Genomic DNA, 18,297 nt, shown 5'->3' with positions numbered 1-18,297 from the left:
ATTGATGGAAGAATAAATGCAGATACAACTACAAAATAAAGTTTAAGATACTGGCTAACTACACAGAGTTACACTCCAAATCTAAGCGGGGTAGCTGAACATTAAATAAATGTCACATGGTTTACGTCATGCAGCAAATGCTAGAGTCATAATGCATATTTCTTTAAGTAAAATAAGATGGTGTTGTCACAAATAATATCAGAAGCGTCACTTGTCGAGAACCGTAAGTTATGGAACTTAAATATCACATCCGGGACTACATTGACTTGCTTTAGCCAGCAGCTCCACCATCCAAATCTCTCTGTGATTGGATTTCTTCGAACCAGATAAAGCCAGGCCTGGATGAATTTTTTCACAGCTTGATAATACAATAATAAGGAGGCCAGCAAATCAGCAATCGACAAAGAAACAAATCTTTCTATCAAAATATTTCAGTATACTTGAAGATAAAGGTGGGTGGATAAGGATGATATTTAGTGTAGAGATAAGTAAATGTACTACAAAAGTCCTAATTATGGTTTGTCTGCCATTGAGAAAGTAAATATTTGGCGGCAGTCTTCATTTTGTTTTTCTTTTTATTGAAACTAAAGCTGTGCATAAGGAAAGGAGAATCCGCAAATTGTTTATACAATTCCCGATGAATGGAACTGGGACCATGTGTATCAATAGATATTGCTACACGTGTAAATTCAAAATTTATGCTAATATATATATCTTTCTTTCCCTTTCTGCTAGATTGCGTTTCACATTTCCTCCTCACAAGCATGTTATCTCATGCAAAAAAAAATAAACTATAGCAACTATTAAGAAATCAGCTTTCACCAAACACAATGTATTTCATGCCTTGCTGTGCTTACAAAGACCTTAACTAAATGACTACAGACACATATTTTATCCTTAGTGGTGCCAAATAAGAAAGAAAGAATGACACCATCCATGCTTCAACCTTACCCAGTTATCAAACCTTATCCCTCATCGAATGTAGAAATAAAGAGCAACTTAATTATAATCGTTGACAGTGGAATTCCTACATGTTACTGGATATTTAACTTCAGCACTTAAAAGATATTTGATCTCAAGCTGTATTCGGAGATTTAGGGGTCCTACCTTGGGTAGCATCATCCCATAGACCCCTCGAATGTGTGCTAGACAGTCCTGAATTGTGCAACTAGGCAACAAAGGTCTTCTGTTCGAATATGAAACCATGTCCATTTTTTTATATCTAATTTGTAGCTTAGCATAAAGTAACAACATTTCAAACAGCAACCAATGGATTCCGAGACATATCTCTATATCCGGATGACATGCAATTCCAGCATGACACCAACTGCCACAGCATTTATCAATGAGAGGAGGTAATGCTTGTTAACGGTAAGCATCTTTAGCATTTCAAACTTAGGAATACTTGCAAGCATGTGTGCATACCACCGGAAGATCTCTCTAAATGTTTAAAATTAGGGGGACGTGTTTCTAAAGTGGATACTCCATTCATCTGGTGATTTACGAACCATATCAGAATAGTGTTTAGAACAAGCAACAAAATTATATTCATTTTTCATAACTCTATTCAATCTTATAAGATCAAACCTGGAAACTGTTCAACTCTTGGTTATAATGTTATCCCAGCTATGTCACTGTGCCAACAAGAAGGAGCCAGTGACTTAAAAGGTGTATATATTAAATTCAAGCAGTCAAACCCATCTTGAGAATTTACCATCAGTAAGCCTGCAATATTTTTATGAGAAAACTTGAAACGAGAACAGTGATACGATTCATATGGAATATTCATCATCTATCGAGTGTTACCTTAATGAATGAAATACATATATCTACGAGTTGCTGATCTCAATAGGAACGATTTTTTCAAATTCAACGGCTTCCTTACTCTCATTTTCCTGACTATTGAGAAGTTGGATCTACCAATTTCTGAATAAAATTGAATTTAGCATGAATTTTCCAGTACATCTCTATGATACTTAAATTAATCAAGGAGCATGCAATCACTACAGATGATAAGTAAGCAAGAATAAACTTTTGTTTTCTGTTCACAGCATACTCACGTCCTGACATGAAAGGCCAAACTTCCAGACACAGAAATAACATGCTAATCTGGCGACTAGATTAAAAGCACACTGGATTTAAAGTTTGAGGTGTATGCAAAGTTTCATATGTGCATGTCATATATATATACACAAATGTTTTGAGCATTATTCCGTAAATATTTAAAGGCATCAGTTAAATAGAAACACCAATAATGATACACATACTTATGCATCAGACTTCAACATGGAAGAGGACTAGCTATCAAGAATTTCTTATATGAAATATGCCATTTCACTGGTAAAGTGACTGGCTTGCTGGCAAGTTAAGAAAAAGCACGACACAAATCATTTATCCAAAATATGAGGTTATTCCTCGACAAAGAAACACGGAGACAAAAATACACACACTATTTACAGCTATCATTATCATTCTCATGCCTAAACTGTAAGCAAGGTATAAGTTCTAACAATATCACACAAACGACAGCAGATAAGGTGTGCGGAAATTTGAGATTGATTCAAAGATTGCACAAAGGATAACATCTATCCACTAAGTTCCTGCAGAATTGTTATAACAAGAATAATGAACTAATATTCTTCCACAAAGGATAAAATCTATTCACACAGTTCTCCTGATTCTTCTTAGTTTTGGTATGGATCATTCTTGCAAACTTTATGGGCTAACCGAAATAGATTTTTTGTCAAGGCCTGGGCTTTGTGCTAATTGGGCTTGATCCTTATCTTTTGGATGGGTCCGGTGTATGTTACTTGGAGCAACACCCCTTATGTTAACACTACATGTTCCATTCTAAATTCAAAAAAAAGAAATGCAAAACTCATTGGATGATAAATGTATTAAAACATATGGGATGTACAAGTAGTATGAATTCAGCACTTTGGATTGGGTTATTGCATGGGCCACTTTACAATTAATTGCCCATGGGCTGATGGGCTATAAATAGGTCACGTCAGGCCTAAAATGGAGGTATATACACGCGCGCGCGTGTCAGTATGGATTGGAGTCAACAGTAATTAAATAGTGGTCCAATATTTAATTTATGTGCGAATTATACACGTGTATCCATCGCACTTGTGGATGATTCATTATCTACATAATATAAATTTATAAACTTAAATTTATGAAATGGTTGAAATAATTTTTTTTTTTCAATGAACACTTAATCTTGCAGACATTAATTTTGTTTTGGGGCCGAATCGCATGTTGTAGGGTTGGAATTAAGGAGGGCATGAGATGGCTCTTTTGGTGTCAAGTTCGCCAAATTATTTTATCCCCGCATTTTTATTCATTAGTATATCTCATTTTATATGTAGCGCGCTATTCCTCTTCTTTTAATTCGGAAAACGTTGTGATGTAGCAAAAAATTGATATTGTTTAGCTCAATTTGAGAAGAATCAGGTAGTTTGTGGAGATCCGAGTGACCGGTTAATACTCGATAATCTAATTAATAAACTTCATATATGAGTTACAACTTATATCACAAATCAAAGTGAGTGGCTCATGAATGTGCATTTCAATTATTAATTATATGTAATCTCAAATGTTAAATATCATTTATTTTTATATATATTTGATTTGTTGAGTCTTTTTTTTCAATTTTTTTTTTAAAAAAATCTTTAGTTATTCTCTTGTCACGTAAATGGCGTTTCAATATATTCAGCTCGGACACTGGCCATGTGATGTAAACTCGCGTTTCTGTCTGTGAAGTTTCTGCCATCAATTAATTTTCTTGACTTTTATAGTTCCATTTCATATTCAGTTCAGTTGGACATCTTCAAGATAAGACTTCCACACACACACACACACATACACACACACACACACACACACATATATATATATATATATGTGTGTGTGTGTATATTAATTTTTATATATAGAATAGCATTGGACAATTATTTTAAAATCATTACATGAAAAACAAATTATTCTAACATGGTTACAACATCACATGCGAGTGCGTCATTGATGATTAGAGTTATTTTGAAGTCTGGGATTTGACAAAAGAAAAATGCTTAGTTGATATTTAATCTGTTTTTAGTGAAATACAAATCATGCTGAGACAAAGAGCTTAATTTACCATAAAACTGGACAGACGGTGGACTCAGATCCAAGGTTAGGTTTTTGTTGTGTGTTGGGTTTTAGAATTTATTTCAATAAAAGCATTTATTTTAATGAGAGCGTTGAAATTTTTTATAATTGGGAATTGTTTTTTAATTTTTTTTGTAATGATTATTATATTATTTTCTATGTAATTTTACAAAGTATATATTCTCAATTCAGTATCCAAAGTCGCCAAAATGTGGTAGCATTTAGCAAACGTTGAGTAGACGCATTGAAATTTAATACGTCGGCATTAAAATTCAGTACTCGAAAGTCGAAAACGCATTTAAATGTAACTAAGAAACAGAATCTCAACCCCCCAAACAGTGCACTCAAAAACGCATTTACATCCGTGCACGAGTTTATTTGTTTACATACGTGTACATGAGAAAAAGAACACCGTCGATATCCATCCATATAAGTCTTGTGAATGACTGTTGAGTGCACTAACGCATTTTCTTTAAAATGCAAATACAAAAATAAAATGCAATTATTCATTTTGTTATTTTTTCCATTCTCCCTTTATACGATAACAAGGGAATTTTCCGTTTTGGCTAGCAGCTCTTATAACGAAAGACTTCGTCATTACTTAATAAGATACAAGTTTTACCGTAAAAAAAATGTAGAAGGACAACCAAGATCATCTAGACCAAGAGTATCTCTTCAGAGATAGATAGTGTCATGAATCTTTTTCGTGAGATGAGTCGACTCGATTCATATTTAAAGTGAAAGTAATACTCTAAGAATAAAAAAATAAAATTTTTTCCATGAATCAGATCAGATTGAAATTTTGTCTCACAAAATTGATATGTGAGACCGTCTAACATGAGATTTTGTGATAGACCAAAATCTCAAATTTGAGACTTGGTCTCAAGTTCATAACAAATTATAACAATCTCCTTCCCAACTAAAAAAATATAGGACAACCGAAAAAAAATCATGCTAAATATATAGAATGAATGTAGTATAATATAATGCAAACTATCCTTACCACTTGACTAAAATTAAATAAATATCAATGAAATTTTCATGTAATAAGTTAAGACTCTCATTATTAATGGTGTGCGACTGATTAATGGATGATGTTCACCTTTAATTGAGTCGTGGAAAATTTATGGAATGCCTACATCAATTAATTGTACGTTACCCACGTTATTGTGCTTCACTTAAAAAAATGTACATAATGAAGGATTGCTTATTCTTTTATAATGTTTTATTAAATTAATTAAAATTTTCTATTAAAAGAAAATGCAACATCAAGTATTTAGAGTGTACAACTCATGAAGCGGAGTCAAACCGAGTGTCGGTGAAAATTTACGGGGTGCAAATATAGACGCGACAAATATAGCATTGGTCACTATAAGTATAATATTTGTAAAATATAATATATAATAGGAAATTTTACTTTAAAACATAAAAAAAAATTTAATATTTGTTTATATTAAAATTATAATAATGTTGGTTTTCAATATTAAAACTTAAGTTTGTATCCAAAACACACACTAAATTATATGTTAAAAAACTTTTATTTGTATTTTGATTTTCACGAGTTAATTTATTCTTCAATGATATTTTATCTATGTACATGGTGGTACACTTGCACGTTATTATTTTGCTGAAAGTTAAAATTAAACATAATTTATAGATTATTGTGAAATGTAATATTTTCGTTAGATAAGATGATAAATGATACATAATATAAGTATGATAAATAAGTAATCATTTTGTAACTCTTGAGATGAACAATGATATATAAACAACAAATATGTATTTTTTGCGCCAAACAATTAACACATTATATGCTCGTTATATTACACGAGAGATATTTTAAAAGAACAAAAATTATTGAAATTGTAGAATAACGCGGGATACAACAATACAAATAGGAAAGAAACGAAAAATTATTTCTTTTTAAAATGAAAAATAATTGTTTTATATGCTTTTATTTAATTAAAAAATACTCATGATATATNATAAACGTAGCTAATGCCTAATTCTGACGTAGCTTAGTAGCGCGTGATCTCATCTTTTCTTTGACAAAAATTCAAGATACACAGTAACAATGCAGATGGAGACTCGAATAAATTCATGGACATGATCTCTCTCGCACTCGCAAATACTGATGCCGTTGGCATAAACTTCAATTCTCAGCTTTACTGAATTCCAAAAAGGTAATTTTGATTGCCGCAGTGCCTTTTTTCATAGATTCACGCACAACAAATAATTCAGTTCCTAAATGAACTCTCTCTTTCTGTTGATTCCTGCTCTGGTGTTTGATTTGATAGGGATAAGCTTGTTTTTGGATTAATTTGCTCCTTTTTTTTTGGTAAATCTCCACTGATGTTTATGCCGCGATGAAATTTTTCGCAGGTGCGAAGATTTTGGAGTTTTGATCGAGGAAATGGATCTGAAGCTGAGATTCGAAGTGCGATGGGCATCTTTATAGAGAAGGAGCAGGAATCATGTCTCGTAATATGAAGCTTTACATATCCACGACTGGAACTAAGAGAGTTGCGGCATACAGTGCCGCCGCAGAGGGAGCTGGCGTTGGAGGTACTCGGAGTGAGATGAAAGGGAAGAATTCGCCATCAACTGCGTTCGATCGCCGATTATACCGTCGGGCGGCGATTTTAACGGCGGTGCTGTTGTTTGGACTGGTGTTGCCTTTACTCTTCATTAGAACTGCTTTTCTAGTACTCGAATCCGCCGCTATTTGCTCCTCCTCCATCGGTATTTTAGGCTTTTCAATATCACCATATTTCAATTCATCGATATAATCTTTAAATTTTACTTTTACTAGTTGGATGAAGTGTAATTGCGCGTACGTGATCATGTAGGGTGTATGACATTAAGGATTTTTGGCGGGAGCGATGCTGCTCTGGTAAGTCAAAAGTACTTCTTTTCGGCTAGATTAGGAAGATGCATATGCAAATTGCTATGCATGAAATAGACCAAGTAAACCCAAATACTTACTTTTTACTGTGGTAGATATACAAAAGGCCCAAGATTATGGACAAATTACTAGAACAGTAGGGGGTGAGGGTAACAATTTCGCGATTGTCGGTATTTATTAGCCTTCAGGCGGTGCTTGGGTAAAAAATTGGCAAGTTGCACTGCCAGCCGATTTGTTAGTTTAACTTGATCTTATCTATCCCCTTTTCAACCTTCATTTGATAATAATGATATTATATATATCGAATAAATAAGTAAAAATGTAATGATACATGGGTTGTCTTTGACGTGAGATGAAATTAGTATTTTTATTGCCCCGAGTGTCCCTTTTTATTGCTTGGTGTGTTTGAGTCGGTTGGGTAGTTGTCCAAACGAGATCAATTATCAGCATTTCGATTCACTTTATTAACAATTTTTCGAATGAATTTTTCACATATATAGAGCATGTCCAATATGGTTTACCTTGTTAACACAATTTATAGGTTATTACGTTAGTCCGGGGTTTATCCAGCGTGTATCAAAAAGTAGAGCCGACAGGTTCACGTCATGATTTTATGAAGGAAAATAATGAAAATGAGATTTTAATAACTACTTTTTCTTGTTCGGTAATTAGTACAGTTGAAAATTTCCTGCTCTTCTTTTCTATTTATGTAAATACCCGGACGTTACATCAGTTTTAAATTTGATTCCGATAAGGTTTCTTTTCAATTTGATCATAATATTTAGAATTGACCCATAACTTACCTTTTTCGTCTGGCGTAATTTGGATATCTGACAAAAAGTCCAGCTAATGAAATCAGTGGATGATCATATATTTTGACATCATATGTATAATGAAAAAATTTGTAGAAAATGAAGATGATCTTTTATTAGATTTTAAAAAGGGGAAAAAAAGGATTTAGTTTGAGAAAGATTATCATTTATGTGGAGATAAAGGTACTTCGACTTTTCGCGAATGAGCTACTATGATAGAGAAACAAATGCGAAGAAACTCTCCAACCCCACCGAGGACATTCTGATGTGATTACATGCTGGGTTATCCAAATCTTGTTGTCGAAACAGGAAGCCTGGATTTTAGGATCCGATATGTAACCTTTTTTAAAAAATTAAGATTACACCAGTATAGTAGTTATGTTTTGCTTATGATTTTCTTTCTTTTGTTTTTTTGATTGTGGCACCGCTTAAAAAGCTCAGAGAAGAGCTGACAAGGGCTCTCTTGGAGGCAACGACTAGTAATGATGATTATGGGGGTGGAATCGGAATTGGAACAGTGGAGAGATCAAATTTAATACCACTTACATTCAAGGATCTAGTCGAGGACATGGCGTCCAATAAACAAGATATTAAAGCATTCGCTTTCAAGACGAAGGCCGTGGTAAGTTTACAAAATTAACTGCCATTTATTGCAGGGGCCCCATCCTCCTATTGGCTATGCAATCACCTATTCTTGTGTTCTCTTTCACTTGACTACTACTCACGTTTAATGTCCACTCTCATTATTAGTTTATTGCCTGCAGTCACTGTCGTGCCATTGTTAGCATAAGTAGCGGCTCCCACATTTTTTTTTTACCTGAAACTATAAGGGTATCACCCAAGCCACTTGCTTCAGAGGGGAAAAATATGCTGACTCGGGGGCCCGTACTATTTCTAAATATAGCCATTCACACATCTCACCACTTTTTATGGATTAGGAATATTATCTAAAATTAAAAATTAATATCAACACGCCACCTTTCACTTGTCTAAGAAATTCGTTGTTTTTAAGTTTTAACAATGTGTGAAAGTTGGTGTTTTCCGGCTAGGCAAAGTACTAGGTTTGCACCGTTTACCATTTCGTTCAAATAACTTTATTTTTGCCTACTTTTCCTTCCGGGTTTAGAGGTCCTTCAAAGTTCAAAGTAAAAGATGCTAAAGTACAGCATAATCCTCACAGTGGTCGTCTCATAAAGACATGATGCTTGCATAGATTGCTAGAGGAAACCAAACGTAAACGAAACAAACAAGTTATTTTACTTTCTAGGATGCACGACAGGAACAAAGATAAAACTTTATCGATCCCATGCATGAACCAATATTAAGTATTAACAACATGTCATATAATGATACAAAGGGATGGATTCGGAAATCCTTCTTGAGGACCGCTCTTCCAAGAGAACATGTAATTGACGATTTTAAGTATCATCTGTGCTTTTCTGCGACAAGGTTAAGCCAGTATGAGCAATGAAAAACCGACAACAATACTGCTTGAACAATTAGGCCTTGCAAGGTCACAAGGACTTGATATATTATTAGCTGAAGCCTGAACCACCACCTCTTCAATTACTGATGAAGTCTTTAATATGTACGTAGATAAACATATGTTTTATGATGTGATCTTATATGTTAATAAAAAGAAAATTTTCATTCGAAGGTATGTGTTCACATATGTAATCATTGCCTCAAATCACAATCTAATGACCTTCACTGAACTTTTGTGTTTGTGCAGATTGAGAAGATGGAACACATGGTTAAAACAGCAAAATGGCAGGAGTCTTTTTACTGGCATTTAGCTGCTCATGGAGTTCCCAACAGCATGCACTGCCTTTCTCTTAAGTTGACAGAAGAGTATGCGATAAATGCAGTGGCTCGTTCTCGTTTACCTTTGCCTCAATATGTTTACCGCCTCGCCGATGCTTCATTCCAACATGTTGTTCTTCTAACTGACAATGTCCTGGCTGCATCTGTTGTAATCTCCTCTACCATTAAAACTTCCGTCAATCCCAAAAACTTGGTATTTCATGTGATTACCGATAAGAAAACATACACTTCAATGCATGCATGGTTTGCATTGAACACAATAGATTCTGCTGTCATTGAAGTCAAGGGCTTGCATCAATACGAGTGGTCTCATGAAGTAAATGTCGGGATTAAGGAGGTGTTCGAAATTCATCACCAGATCGTGAAGTACAATTTGATAAATCTAAAGGAAGGCTTTGATGACAAAGAAGATTGTGATCACAAACTAGGTGTCCTAAGCCCCAGCGGCGTTTCACTTTTGAATCACCTCCGCATTTATCTCCCTGAGGTAAATACTTACAATCTACTAGCTTGGACTGATTATGACAATGCATCATCCTTGCGAATGAATTAAAATTCATTTGGTGTTCAATTTTCATTATCTCGCAGCTGTTCCCAGATCTCGACAAGGTTGTGCTATTGGATGATGATATTGTTGCACAACATGACTTATCATCTCTATGGGACTTGGACCTCAATGACAAGGTTGTAGGTGCAGTTGTAGATTCATGGTGCGGACGTGACTGCTGTCCAGGAAGAAAATACAAGGATTACTTCAATTTTACAGATCCTATCATACTATCTAACATGGATCCAGATAATTGTGGATGGCAATACGGGATGGCTATCTTTGACCTCAAAAAATGGAGGAAGACTAACATCACTGCAGTGTATCACCAATGGCTCAAACTTGTGAGTATCTCTTCCTCTGATGGTGATCTCAATAATTAAGTTTATTCATCGATTGGTTTCCCACATTCAGAGTAGTTGATGAATCAATAAAAGATTTAGAAGTATACGAGCATATAAATTGTTTTACCCTAACCGAAAAGCTAGTTACAGCTATTTCATTATTCTTTCACATGTTTTGTAGAACCTAAATTCTGGTTTTACACTATGGCATCCTGGAGCACTTCCTCCCGCCTTGATTGCATTCAAAAACCATGTGCATCACATTGATTCTTCATGGCAACTGGCTGGTCTGGGTTATCGCTTCCCCCAAGTTGATAAACAGATGTCAGAAGCGGCAGCAGTTATACACTTTAGCGGGCCTGCAAAGCCATGGCTCGAAATTGCGTCCCCTGAGGTAAGAGACCTTTGGACCAGGCATGTAAATTTTTCAAACGAATGTATAAGAAGATGTGGAATAGCAGGCTAAAGGGATAAAGTTATATCCCGTAGCACAATTTATAGTTACTTATTACTGTTTTAGGCCATGGAGCATCCTCTATGACAGAGGGAAGTAGGTTTAGCCTTCAGTCTCGTCACAGGCCATGCTCCCTAGCTTGTTGATAAGTAACGATATAGAAGAAGGTAGACGAAATATATTTACACTCACAATCCATATATTAAACACAGTTTTTTGAATGGCATATTTGTATTTTTTCCCTTGAATAAAAGATATATTCCCACTATCCTTGATATATGTTTTATTTTGCTTGTATTTGCTCACAAGTGATGCCCTGTTTCATTTTTCATGACTTTGCATTTGCTTGGATAACGTTGCAATTTAGTCTTTGATTTGGCGCCGTACTTCAATAGCTAGCTAGCTTAAGGTCGAAAACAATGGCTACGTTTGGCTTGAGAATGTGTTGAAGAAAGTGTTTTTAAAGAAATCAAGGCAGCTAAGATGACATTTTTACTTGGAACTTGAAATCATTCAATAATGTTGTTTATGAGATGTTTTAAAATACAAAATATAATCTATCTGTTCAGAGGATAATTTAATAGATATAGTGAAAACGGATGTAAATGTTTTGAATAACAAAACCAAACATGGCCTATTATTCCAGGCATGTTAAACTTGTAGCAGATCAATCCAATTTAACACAATCCAATGAAAAACCGAATTATTATGGGTGAAAACTGATGTCTATACCAGAAACGCAGCAGAGACAAACGCAATAATACTTGCGTTAGCTATACATATTGGAACATTGAAAAAAAATTATACAAAAATAAATAAATAAAAACTAATTAACATATAGTGCAAGTCTTTCTTATTTATAGATCACCACACACCTCGCACCAAAAGAATTTCAAATTCGGATAAACTACTTAGCCCCTTCCTACCAAAATTCTTGCTCTCCTCATTCTTAACACCAAATGGATGAAATCATCGCAATCAAAGGGTCTACTTGTAACATCTAGATAAAACATTTGAACAATTTAAAGCCTTGTACTGTATTCATCATTCAATCCCTAGTTAAGAATCAATGTAAGGCTAGCAACGTTGATATCTGACAAACCAATGTTTCGTCCCAATATAGCAGAGTCAAGCATGTTTTTCGTAAGTTAGATCTACCAAATAAAGCTTCTAATGTTTCTGAGAAAATGCTGACTAAGTTTGTAGATGGCAGCTGAAAGCAGAAAATTATACCAGGAATATGTTAGTTTGCATCGTAGCACAAGGCAAAGGTAGGGGCCACGAGAGATTTCGAGTATGTCACTGCAGAATGGAGAAAAGTTATCTGTTAGCTGCAACTACACAAAACTCGCAAATAGAAATGTGGCAAAAAACACAGCTACCTTCTAATTCATGCCGCACCCAATCCTGGGAACACATCAAAGCTTGCAAACTATCCGGCTTGAGTGAACTCCAGCAGTGATTAAGGGCCCTATCGCGAAAATCAAATAGAGACTCAAGGGATACTTTGGATATCGGTATCCCTAAAATGTTGCGCGCCATCATGGACAGCACAGGATATCTTGGTTCGTGAACCTTCCACCAATTCAATATACTGAAATCAACACTTCGTGGAAAGAGGGGTTCCTCCAAATACTTGTCTAGGTCAGATTTTATATTTTGGTTAACGGAATTTTCGTGCAGGAATCCGTCAAAGCCAGTAAGTTTATCCTTAACAGCACTACCACTCGTTTCCGAATTTGAACATTGACCATGATCCGCTAATGGGGTGTAGATAGCATGACCATTGTACAAAGCTTTTATACAATTTGAAACAATATCTATGCAATCTAGAGCAGTATCACCATAAATTTGTGGATAGTAGTATTCCACTAGTTTCATTTTAAATCTGGGATCTAAGATGGCTGCAACGGCCATAATCAAGCTGCATTTCTTCCAATATTCGTCAAACTTTGTTTTCAGTTTCAATGCTAAACTGCTAACGAAATCATCTGACTTCTGGCACCATTCAATCAGCTGTAAATGAATGTCACAAGTCTCAGCAAAGTATGAATTAGCAGTGGAATGCTTGCCTCCCACAAATACATTGGAAACTTCATGAAAGAACTTCAAGATACTAGTGACAGCACGCAGTCTGTCCCAATCTAAACAAGATGGAAATATTGAGAAGCCAGGGTCACGTTCTTGCAATTGAGAGAGTGCTTCTTTGTACCCTAAAGCAGTTTCAAGCATTGAATATGTCGAGTTCCATTGAAATGGATTATCAAGGGATAAGAGTTGCTGGCAATTAGCCCCAACTAACTGAACTATCTCTTCAAACTTTTCTCTAGTGGCTTGGGAATTTTGAACAAACCGTATAGCTTCACGAACTTTGTCAGTGATCTCTCGTGATGTTCCAAGGACATCTTGGACCAACAACTTGACGGTATTTGCTGCACAGCGTACATCGAACAATTGGCCCTCACACATCAGGAAATTGTGCTGGCTGAGTTGGTCTCTGATTCTATAGACAATCCTGTCACAGGTGGAACAGTTATCAACTGTCAATGAGAACAACTTTCTATCAATATCCCAGTTCCTAAGATTAGTCATGATTATATCTGAAAGCAATTCTTCTGCTTGAAAGGGATCAATGGCTAAAAAGTTCAAAACCTTCTTCTTTAGTTCCCAAGAATCATCGATAAAATGTGCTATCAAACTCAGATACTCTGTATTTCCATTGTAAGTCCATCTCTCAGCACTAAGGCTGACTTTCCCAGGCAGTTTATCAAGCTCCTCATATACTCTCTGTTTCTCTTTTCCATAGATCTCCATACAGTCAGCCTGAACTCTATCAACAGTCACAAGATCAAACAAGGGCTGAAGATTTCCAACAAATATCTTGAAGCCTATGTCCTCAACCATGCCCAATGGATAACCATGCATAATGATCATGCGTGCAAGATCTGTCTGACTCTTCCTCTGATCAACATTGACACTTCCCATGCTCACATTTCCACTTTTTGGCCCTTGTTCACAAGTGTTACTTGCAATAGTGACCATCTCATTCTTTATTTGAACTGAGTTGAACTTGGTAAGGGCAAGGGTGCTTTGCTTTCTCATGCCCCTTGTCAACATTTGAGCAATGTCGTGGTTTGATCTTTTACGGCACCTAGTCAAATGATTTCTCAAATGAGATGTTCCACTAGTACTTGACCCGCTAAGTATTCTTTTGCAGTGCCGACAGACGGCCATGTATGTTTCACCTCTTTTAACTCTATCAAAATCATTCCAGACAACAGATTTCAATCTACTAGAGTTAACAATGACAGCTTCATCTGAGCCATCCATTTGCTTTAAATGTTATTCCTCCTATGTAGGCTCTGACAAGATATCACCTGAAAACGTAGATTAAAGACTAAACCACGACAAACTTGAAGTAACCAAGTGCATATTTGTTGGGAACATTTCCTTTCAAAAAGGGTAAAAGAAAAATGAAAAGAACGCAAAATAACAAAACTCTGAAAGAGGAATACGAATGTTGTCTGGTGCCTTCAATTCTAGATTATAAATTAGTAAAAAGTGACCAAAAGCTCAGCCTCGGCCGGAAACTGTCATTTGTGCATCGGAAAAAAGGAGTAAAAGCCATAAAAAAATCAGTGCAATTATCAGACCAGTTCAACTTAAACAATCAACATGAAGAAAATTTGCTCCCATTTCGAGCTAAAAAAAAGATTCAGCATTCGAAACAAAATGCCAATTTTGTACATGGGCGGAAAAGAAAAAGGCCAGCCCATATCCTGTTTGCTAAAAAAACCCGAACTTTGATAATATAAGAAACCGACCCGATGAGTTAATGCACTTTTCGGGTTAATCCGGAAACTACTCTTAAAACCCTAACACCGGATTGATCCATACCCGTTCAAGCCATACAATTTTTAATAACATTATTATCACCATTAAACGGAAGACACGACCACAATCACTATTCGGACTTCTGATAACATCCAGACCACCCAAATCACATATGCTTTGGTTGCAGACGCTGAGAAAGGGAGAAACTTACAGAGAACCGGAGAGAAATCAATAATTGCAGCGAAAACCAGGGTTTGCGCAGAGAAATGTTCAATCCAAAATTGCAGGATACAAAATCTTGTTTGGGCTAAGTGTGTAAATTTGGTTGGGAGATTGAAAAGGGAAATTTGAGGAAATTAAAGCTGTTTTTCAATCAAGGCGCCAACCCGATTGATCACGCAATCAATGGGCTATTCTTTTGGGCTGGGTTGGGGCTTGATTGTTGTCGTGTGCTCCACTTTGAGGCCCACTACGAGGCGACTCTATCAGCAGTAATCGATTTTAATCCACGAATGTTATGAGTTAATAAAAATATCATTACTCAACTAGGCATTATTACAAAAATCTCTCTTTTTTAAAAAAATATGTAGTATGTTGAAAAATTATTTAAAAATATGAAAATATTTGTGTTGAAAATGTGAATGTTGAAAATTAGATAAAATTAGGTGTTGAATGTTGAAAATTAGTACGTGATGATGTATGTAATGATGTATTTTATTTTTGAATTATTTGTAAAATTTTTCTATAAATAGATCTCTCATTTGTGAAGAAAATCACAATTGAGTTGAGAGAAAAATATTATAAAGTGTGTAGTGTGATAATTTTGAGAGTTTGAGATTTTTACTTTTTACCGTAAATTTTTACTTTTTCACAACACGTTATCAGCACGAAGCTCTAAAAGTCTTCCATATTTTTCCAAGCTCCAAAACAGAAGAAAAAGGTAACAAAAGTAATAATATTTATTTTATTGTTTATTTATTTATTGTTTATATATTTACTATATAATATAATGTTATTATAAATAATAAAAATAAATTTTTCAAAAAACTTGTTATAAATCCTGGGAGGATGTTAAGACGACATCCCACACTCCCGGTAAGGGATACGACAAGTATAAAAGTCTATAAGGTTTTTAAACAAAATATCTTATGACACCTCATTATAATATTGTGATATGATATACATAATTATTTAAAACATTACTAATATTATATACACCATATTATTACCATAAAATTATACAAATACATACATTTATTTTCTTGTACACCAACGGTCATAAACGGTAACAAAACGGCTAGTTTTTGCCCTATAAATATGATCTCACAAACACATTCAATCACTCCAACTTTCTCTTCTTCTCTAAAATTATTCTTCATCAAATTTTTGAAGAAAAAAGAAGATGGCTTTCACAAAGTTATTTTTAATTATTTTGGTTATAATACTCACGAATCTTGTACTTATCGGAGAATATCCTCCTCATGTGTTTTCTTTATTTTTACGAATGCTTGTATTTGTTGTTTATCCATTACTTTGTATTGCAATATTCATTAACTAATAAAATGCATCATAATTTTTTTTAGTACCACCATGTCAAACTTGACAAAGCTCGAATTTGTTGCACTCGACATTACGGGGAAAAATTATATGCCATGGACTCTCGATGTAGAAATGCATCTTGAGTCATTGGGTCTAAGCGAGACCATTAAAGAAAATGGTATATCTTCATCACAAGAAAAAGCAAAAGCTATAATATTTTTACGACGACACCTTGATGAAGGTTTAAAATGTGAATATCTCATCGAAAAAGATCCCATGGCTCTGTGGAAAGGATTAAAAGAGAGATTTGAACATATAAGGGAAGTTATACTTCCGACCGCCCGTGATGAATGGAATATGTTAAGATTCCAAGACTTTAAAAAAGTCAGTGATTACAATTCAGCGATGTATAGAATAATCTCGCAGTTAAAATTTTGTGGACATGAGGTTACAGAATCGGAAATGCTTGAAAAAACATTTTCCACGTTTCACGCATCAAATATAACACTACAGCAACAATATAGAGTGCGTGGATTTGCGAGATATTCTGAACTCATCGCCTGTCTTCTTGTGGCGGAAAAGAACAACGAGCTATTAATGAGAAATCATCAGTCCCGACCCACTGGATCAACAGCATTTCCAGAAGTAAATGCTGTAAGCAAAAATGAATTTAAACCTGGAAACCAAAATCAAAGTTACAGACAAGATTTTGGTCGAGGACAAAATCGAGGTCGTGGTCGTGGTCGTGGACGTGGACGTGGACGTGGAAGTGGTCGTGGTCGTGGACGCGGCCGTGGTTTTGAAAATAATCGAGATAGTTATTTCTATAACTCATCTCAAAAGAACGTCCCAAACCACCCACCGAAAAGGCATCAAGAGAATATGAGTGTTAATGAGAATCACTCAAAAAGATTTGAAAGTTCTTGTTTCAGATGTGGTACTCCAGGACATTGGTCCCGTATTTGTCGGGCCCCTGAGCACCTTTGTAAACTTTATAAAGAATCAATAAAGGGGNAGATTCCAAGATTTTAAGAAAGTAAATGATTGCAATTCGGCGATGTATCGAATAATCTCGCAATTAAAATTTTGTGGACATGAGGTTACGAAATCGGAAATGCTTGAAAATACATTTTCCACATTTCACGCATCAAATATAACTCTACAGCAACAATATAGAGCGCGTGGATTTGCGAGATATTCTGAACTTATTGCATGTCTTCTTGTGGCGGAAAAGAACAACGAGCTATTAATGAGAAATCATCAGTCTCGACCCACTGGATCAACAGCATTTCCAGAAGTAAATGCTGTAAGCAAAAATGAATTTAAACCTGGAAACCAAAATCAAAGTTACAAACAAGATTTTGGTCGAGGACAAAATCAAGGTCGTGGTCGTGGTCGTGGACGTGGACGTGGAAGTGGTCGTGGTCGTCGACGCGGCCGTAGTTTTGAAAATAATCGAGATAGTTATTTCTATAACTCATCTCAAAAGAGCGTCCCAAACCACCCACCGAAAAGGCATCAAGAGAATATGAGTGTTAATGAGAATCACTCAAAAAGATTTGAAAGTTCTTGTTTCAGATGTGGTACTCCAGGACATTGGTCCCGTATTTGTCGAGCCCCTGAGCACCTTTGTAAACTTTATAAAGAATCAATAAAGGGGAAAGAAAAGGAGACCAACTTTACTGAACACAGTGAACCTTTGAGTGGTTCAACTCATTTTGATGCTGGAGATTTTCTGATTGATTTCTCAGATAATGATCAATTTGATGGTGGAATAAATATGTAAAATATTTTATTTTTTATGTATTCGTATGATAATGTTTTATAGTGTGTTATATTGTATTGTATTTTATTGTCAATAATTTTATTTCATTGCATATTTTTTT

General features: G+C 35.2%; 2 protein-coding genes across 5 annotated transcripts; one reads left to right on the top strand and one right to left on the bottom strand.

Moving 5' to 3' along the window:
• Nucleotides 1-6,388: 6,388 nt before the first annotated feature.
• LOC140988599 (probable galacturonosyltransferase 15) lies at nucleotides 6,389-11,306 on the top strand. Of its 2 annotated transcripts, XM_073457617.1 has the most exons (6): nucleotides 6,389-6,894; nucleotides 7,002-7,045; nucleotides 8,306-8,491; nucleotides 9,602-10,180; nucleotides 10,282-10,584; nucleotides 10,766-11,306. In XM_073457617.1, exons 1-6 carry the CDS (start codon nucleotides 6,627-6,629, stop codon nucleotides 11,048-11,050), a joined length of 1,665 nt encoding a protein of 554 aa, XP_073313718.1. In that variant the 5' UTR covers nucleotides 6,389-6,626; the 3' UTR covers nucleotides 11,051-11,306. The 2 variants fall into 2 exon arrangements, with proteins under 2 accessions (XP_073313718.1, XP_073313720.1); XM_073457619.1 differs by lacking the exon at nucleotides 6,389-6,894 and having other exon boundaries at nucleotides 7,028-7,045; nucleotides 8,311-8,491.
• Nucleotides 11,307-11,436: 130 nt separating this feature from the next.
• LOC140988598 (zinc finger BED domain-containing protein RICESLEEPER 1-like) lies at nucleotides 11,437-15,323 on the bottom strand. 3 transcript variants are annotated; one of them, XM_073457616.1, is made up of 4 exons: nucleotides 15,084-15,323; nucleotides 12,421-14,415; nucleotides 12,272-12,340; nucleotides 11,437-12,038 (listed from the first exon to the last, which is right to left on the bottom strand). In XM_073457616.1, the coding sequence occupies exons 2-3, from the start codon at nucleotides 14,366-14,368 to the stop codon at nucleotides 12,282-12,284; spliced, it is 2,007 nt and encodes a 668-aa protein (XP_073313717.1). In that variant the 5' UTR covers nucleotides 14,369-14,415; nucleotides 15,084-15,323; the 3' UTR covers nucleotides 11,437-12,038; nucleotides 12,272-12,281. The 3 variants fall into 3 exon arrangements, with proteins under 3 accessions (XP_073313717.1, XP_073313715.1, XP_073313716.1); XM_073457614.1 differs by having other exon boundaries at nucleotides 11,437-12,340; nucleotides 15,084-15,322; XM_073457615.1 differs by lacking the exon at nucleotides 15,084-15,323 and adding an exon at nucleotides 14,605-15,070 and having other exon boundaries at nucleotides 11,437-12,340.
• Between the last annotated feature and the right edge of the window lie 2,974 nt (nucleotides 15,324-18,297).

This window comes from Primulina huaijiensis, chromosome 11, assembly GCF_012295235.1.
Source record: "Primulina huaijiensis isolate GDHJ02 chromosome 11, ASM1229523v2, whole genome shotgun sequence".
In the NCBI taxonomy this organism is placed as follows: Eukaryota; Viridiplantae; Streptophyta; class Magnoliopsida; order Lamiales; family Gesneriaceae; genus Primulina; species Primulina huaijiensis.
The sequence above is the reverse complement of the archived record's forward strand: the minus strand, read 5'-3'. Positions and strand labels throughout refer to the sequence as shown.

Excerpts from the sequence above, each read along its gene's own strand:
- LOC140988599 (XM_073457617.1), top strand. The coding sequence starts at position 6,627 with ATGTCTCGTAATATGAAGCTTTACATATCCACGACTGGAACTAAGAGA. Across the intron at positions 7,046-8,305 it reads GCGGGAGCGATGCTGCTCTG|CTCAGAGAAGAGCTGACAAG; the intron begins GTAAGTCAAAAG and ends CCGCTTAAAAAG. Across the intron at positions 8,492-9,601 it reads CTTTCAAGACGAAGGCCGTG|ATTGAGAAGATGGAACACAT; the intron begins GTAAGTTTACAA and ends GTGTTTGTGCAG.
- LOC140988598 (XM_073457616.1), bottom strand. The coding sequence starts at position 14,368 with ATGGATGGCTCAGATGAAGCTGTCATTGTTAACTCTAGTAGATTGAAA. Across the intron at positions 12,341-12,420 it reads GGTGCGGCATGAATTAGAAG|TGACATACTCGAAATCTCTC; the intron begins GTAGCTGTGTTT and ends TCCATTCTGCAG.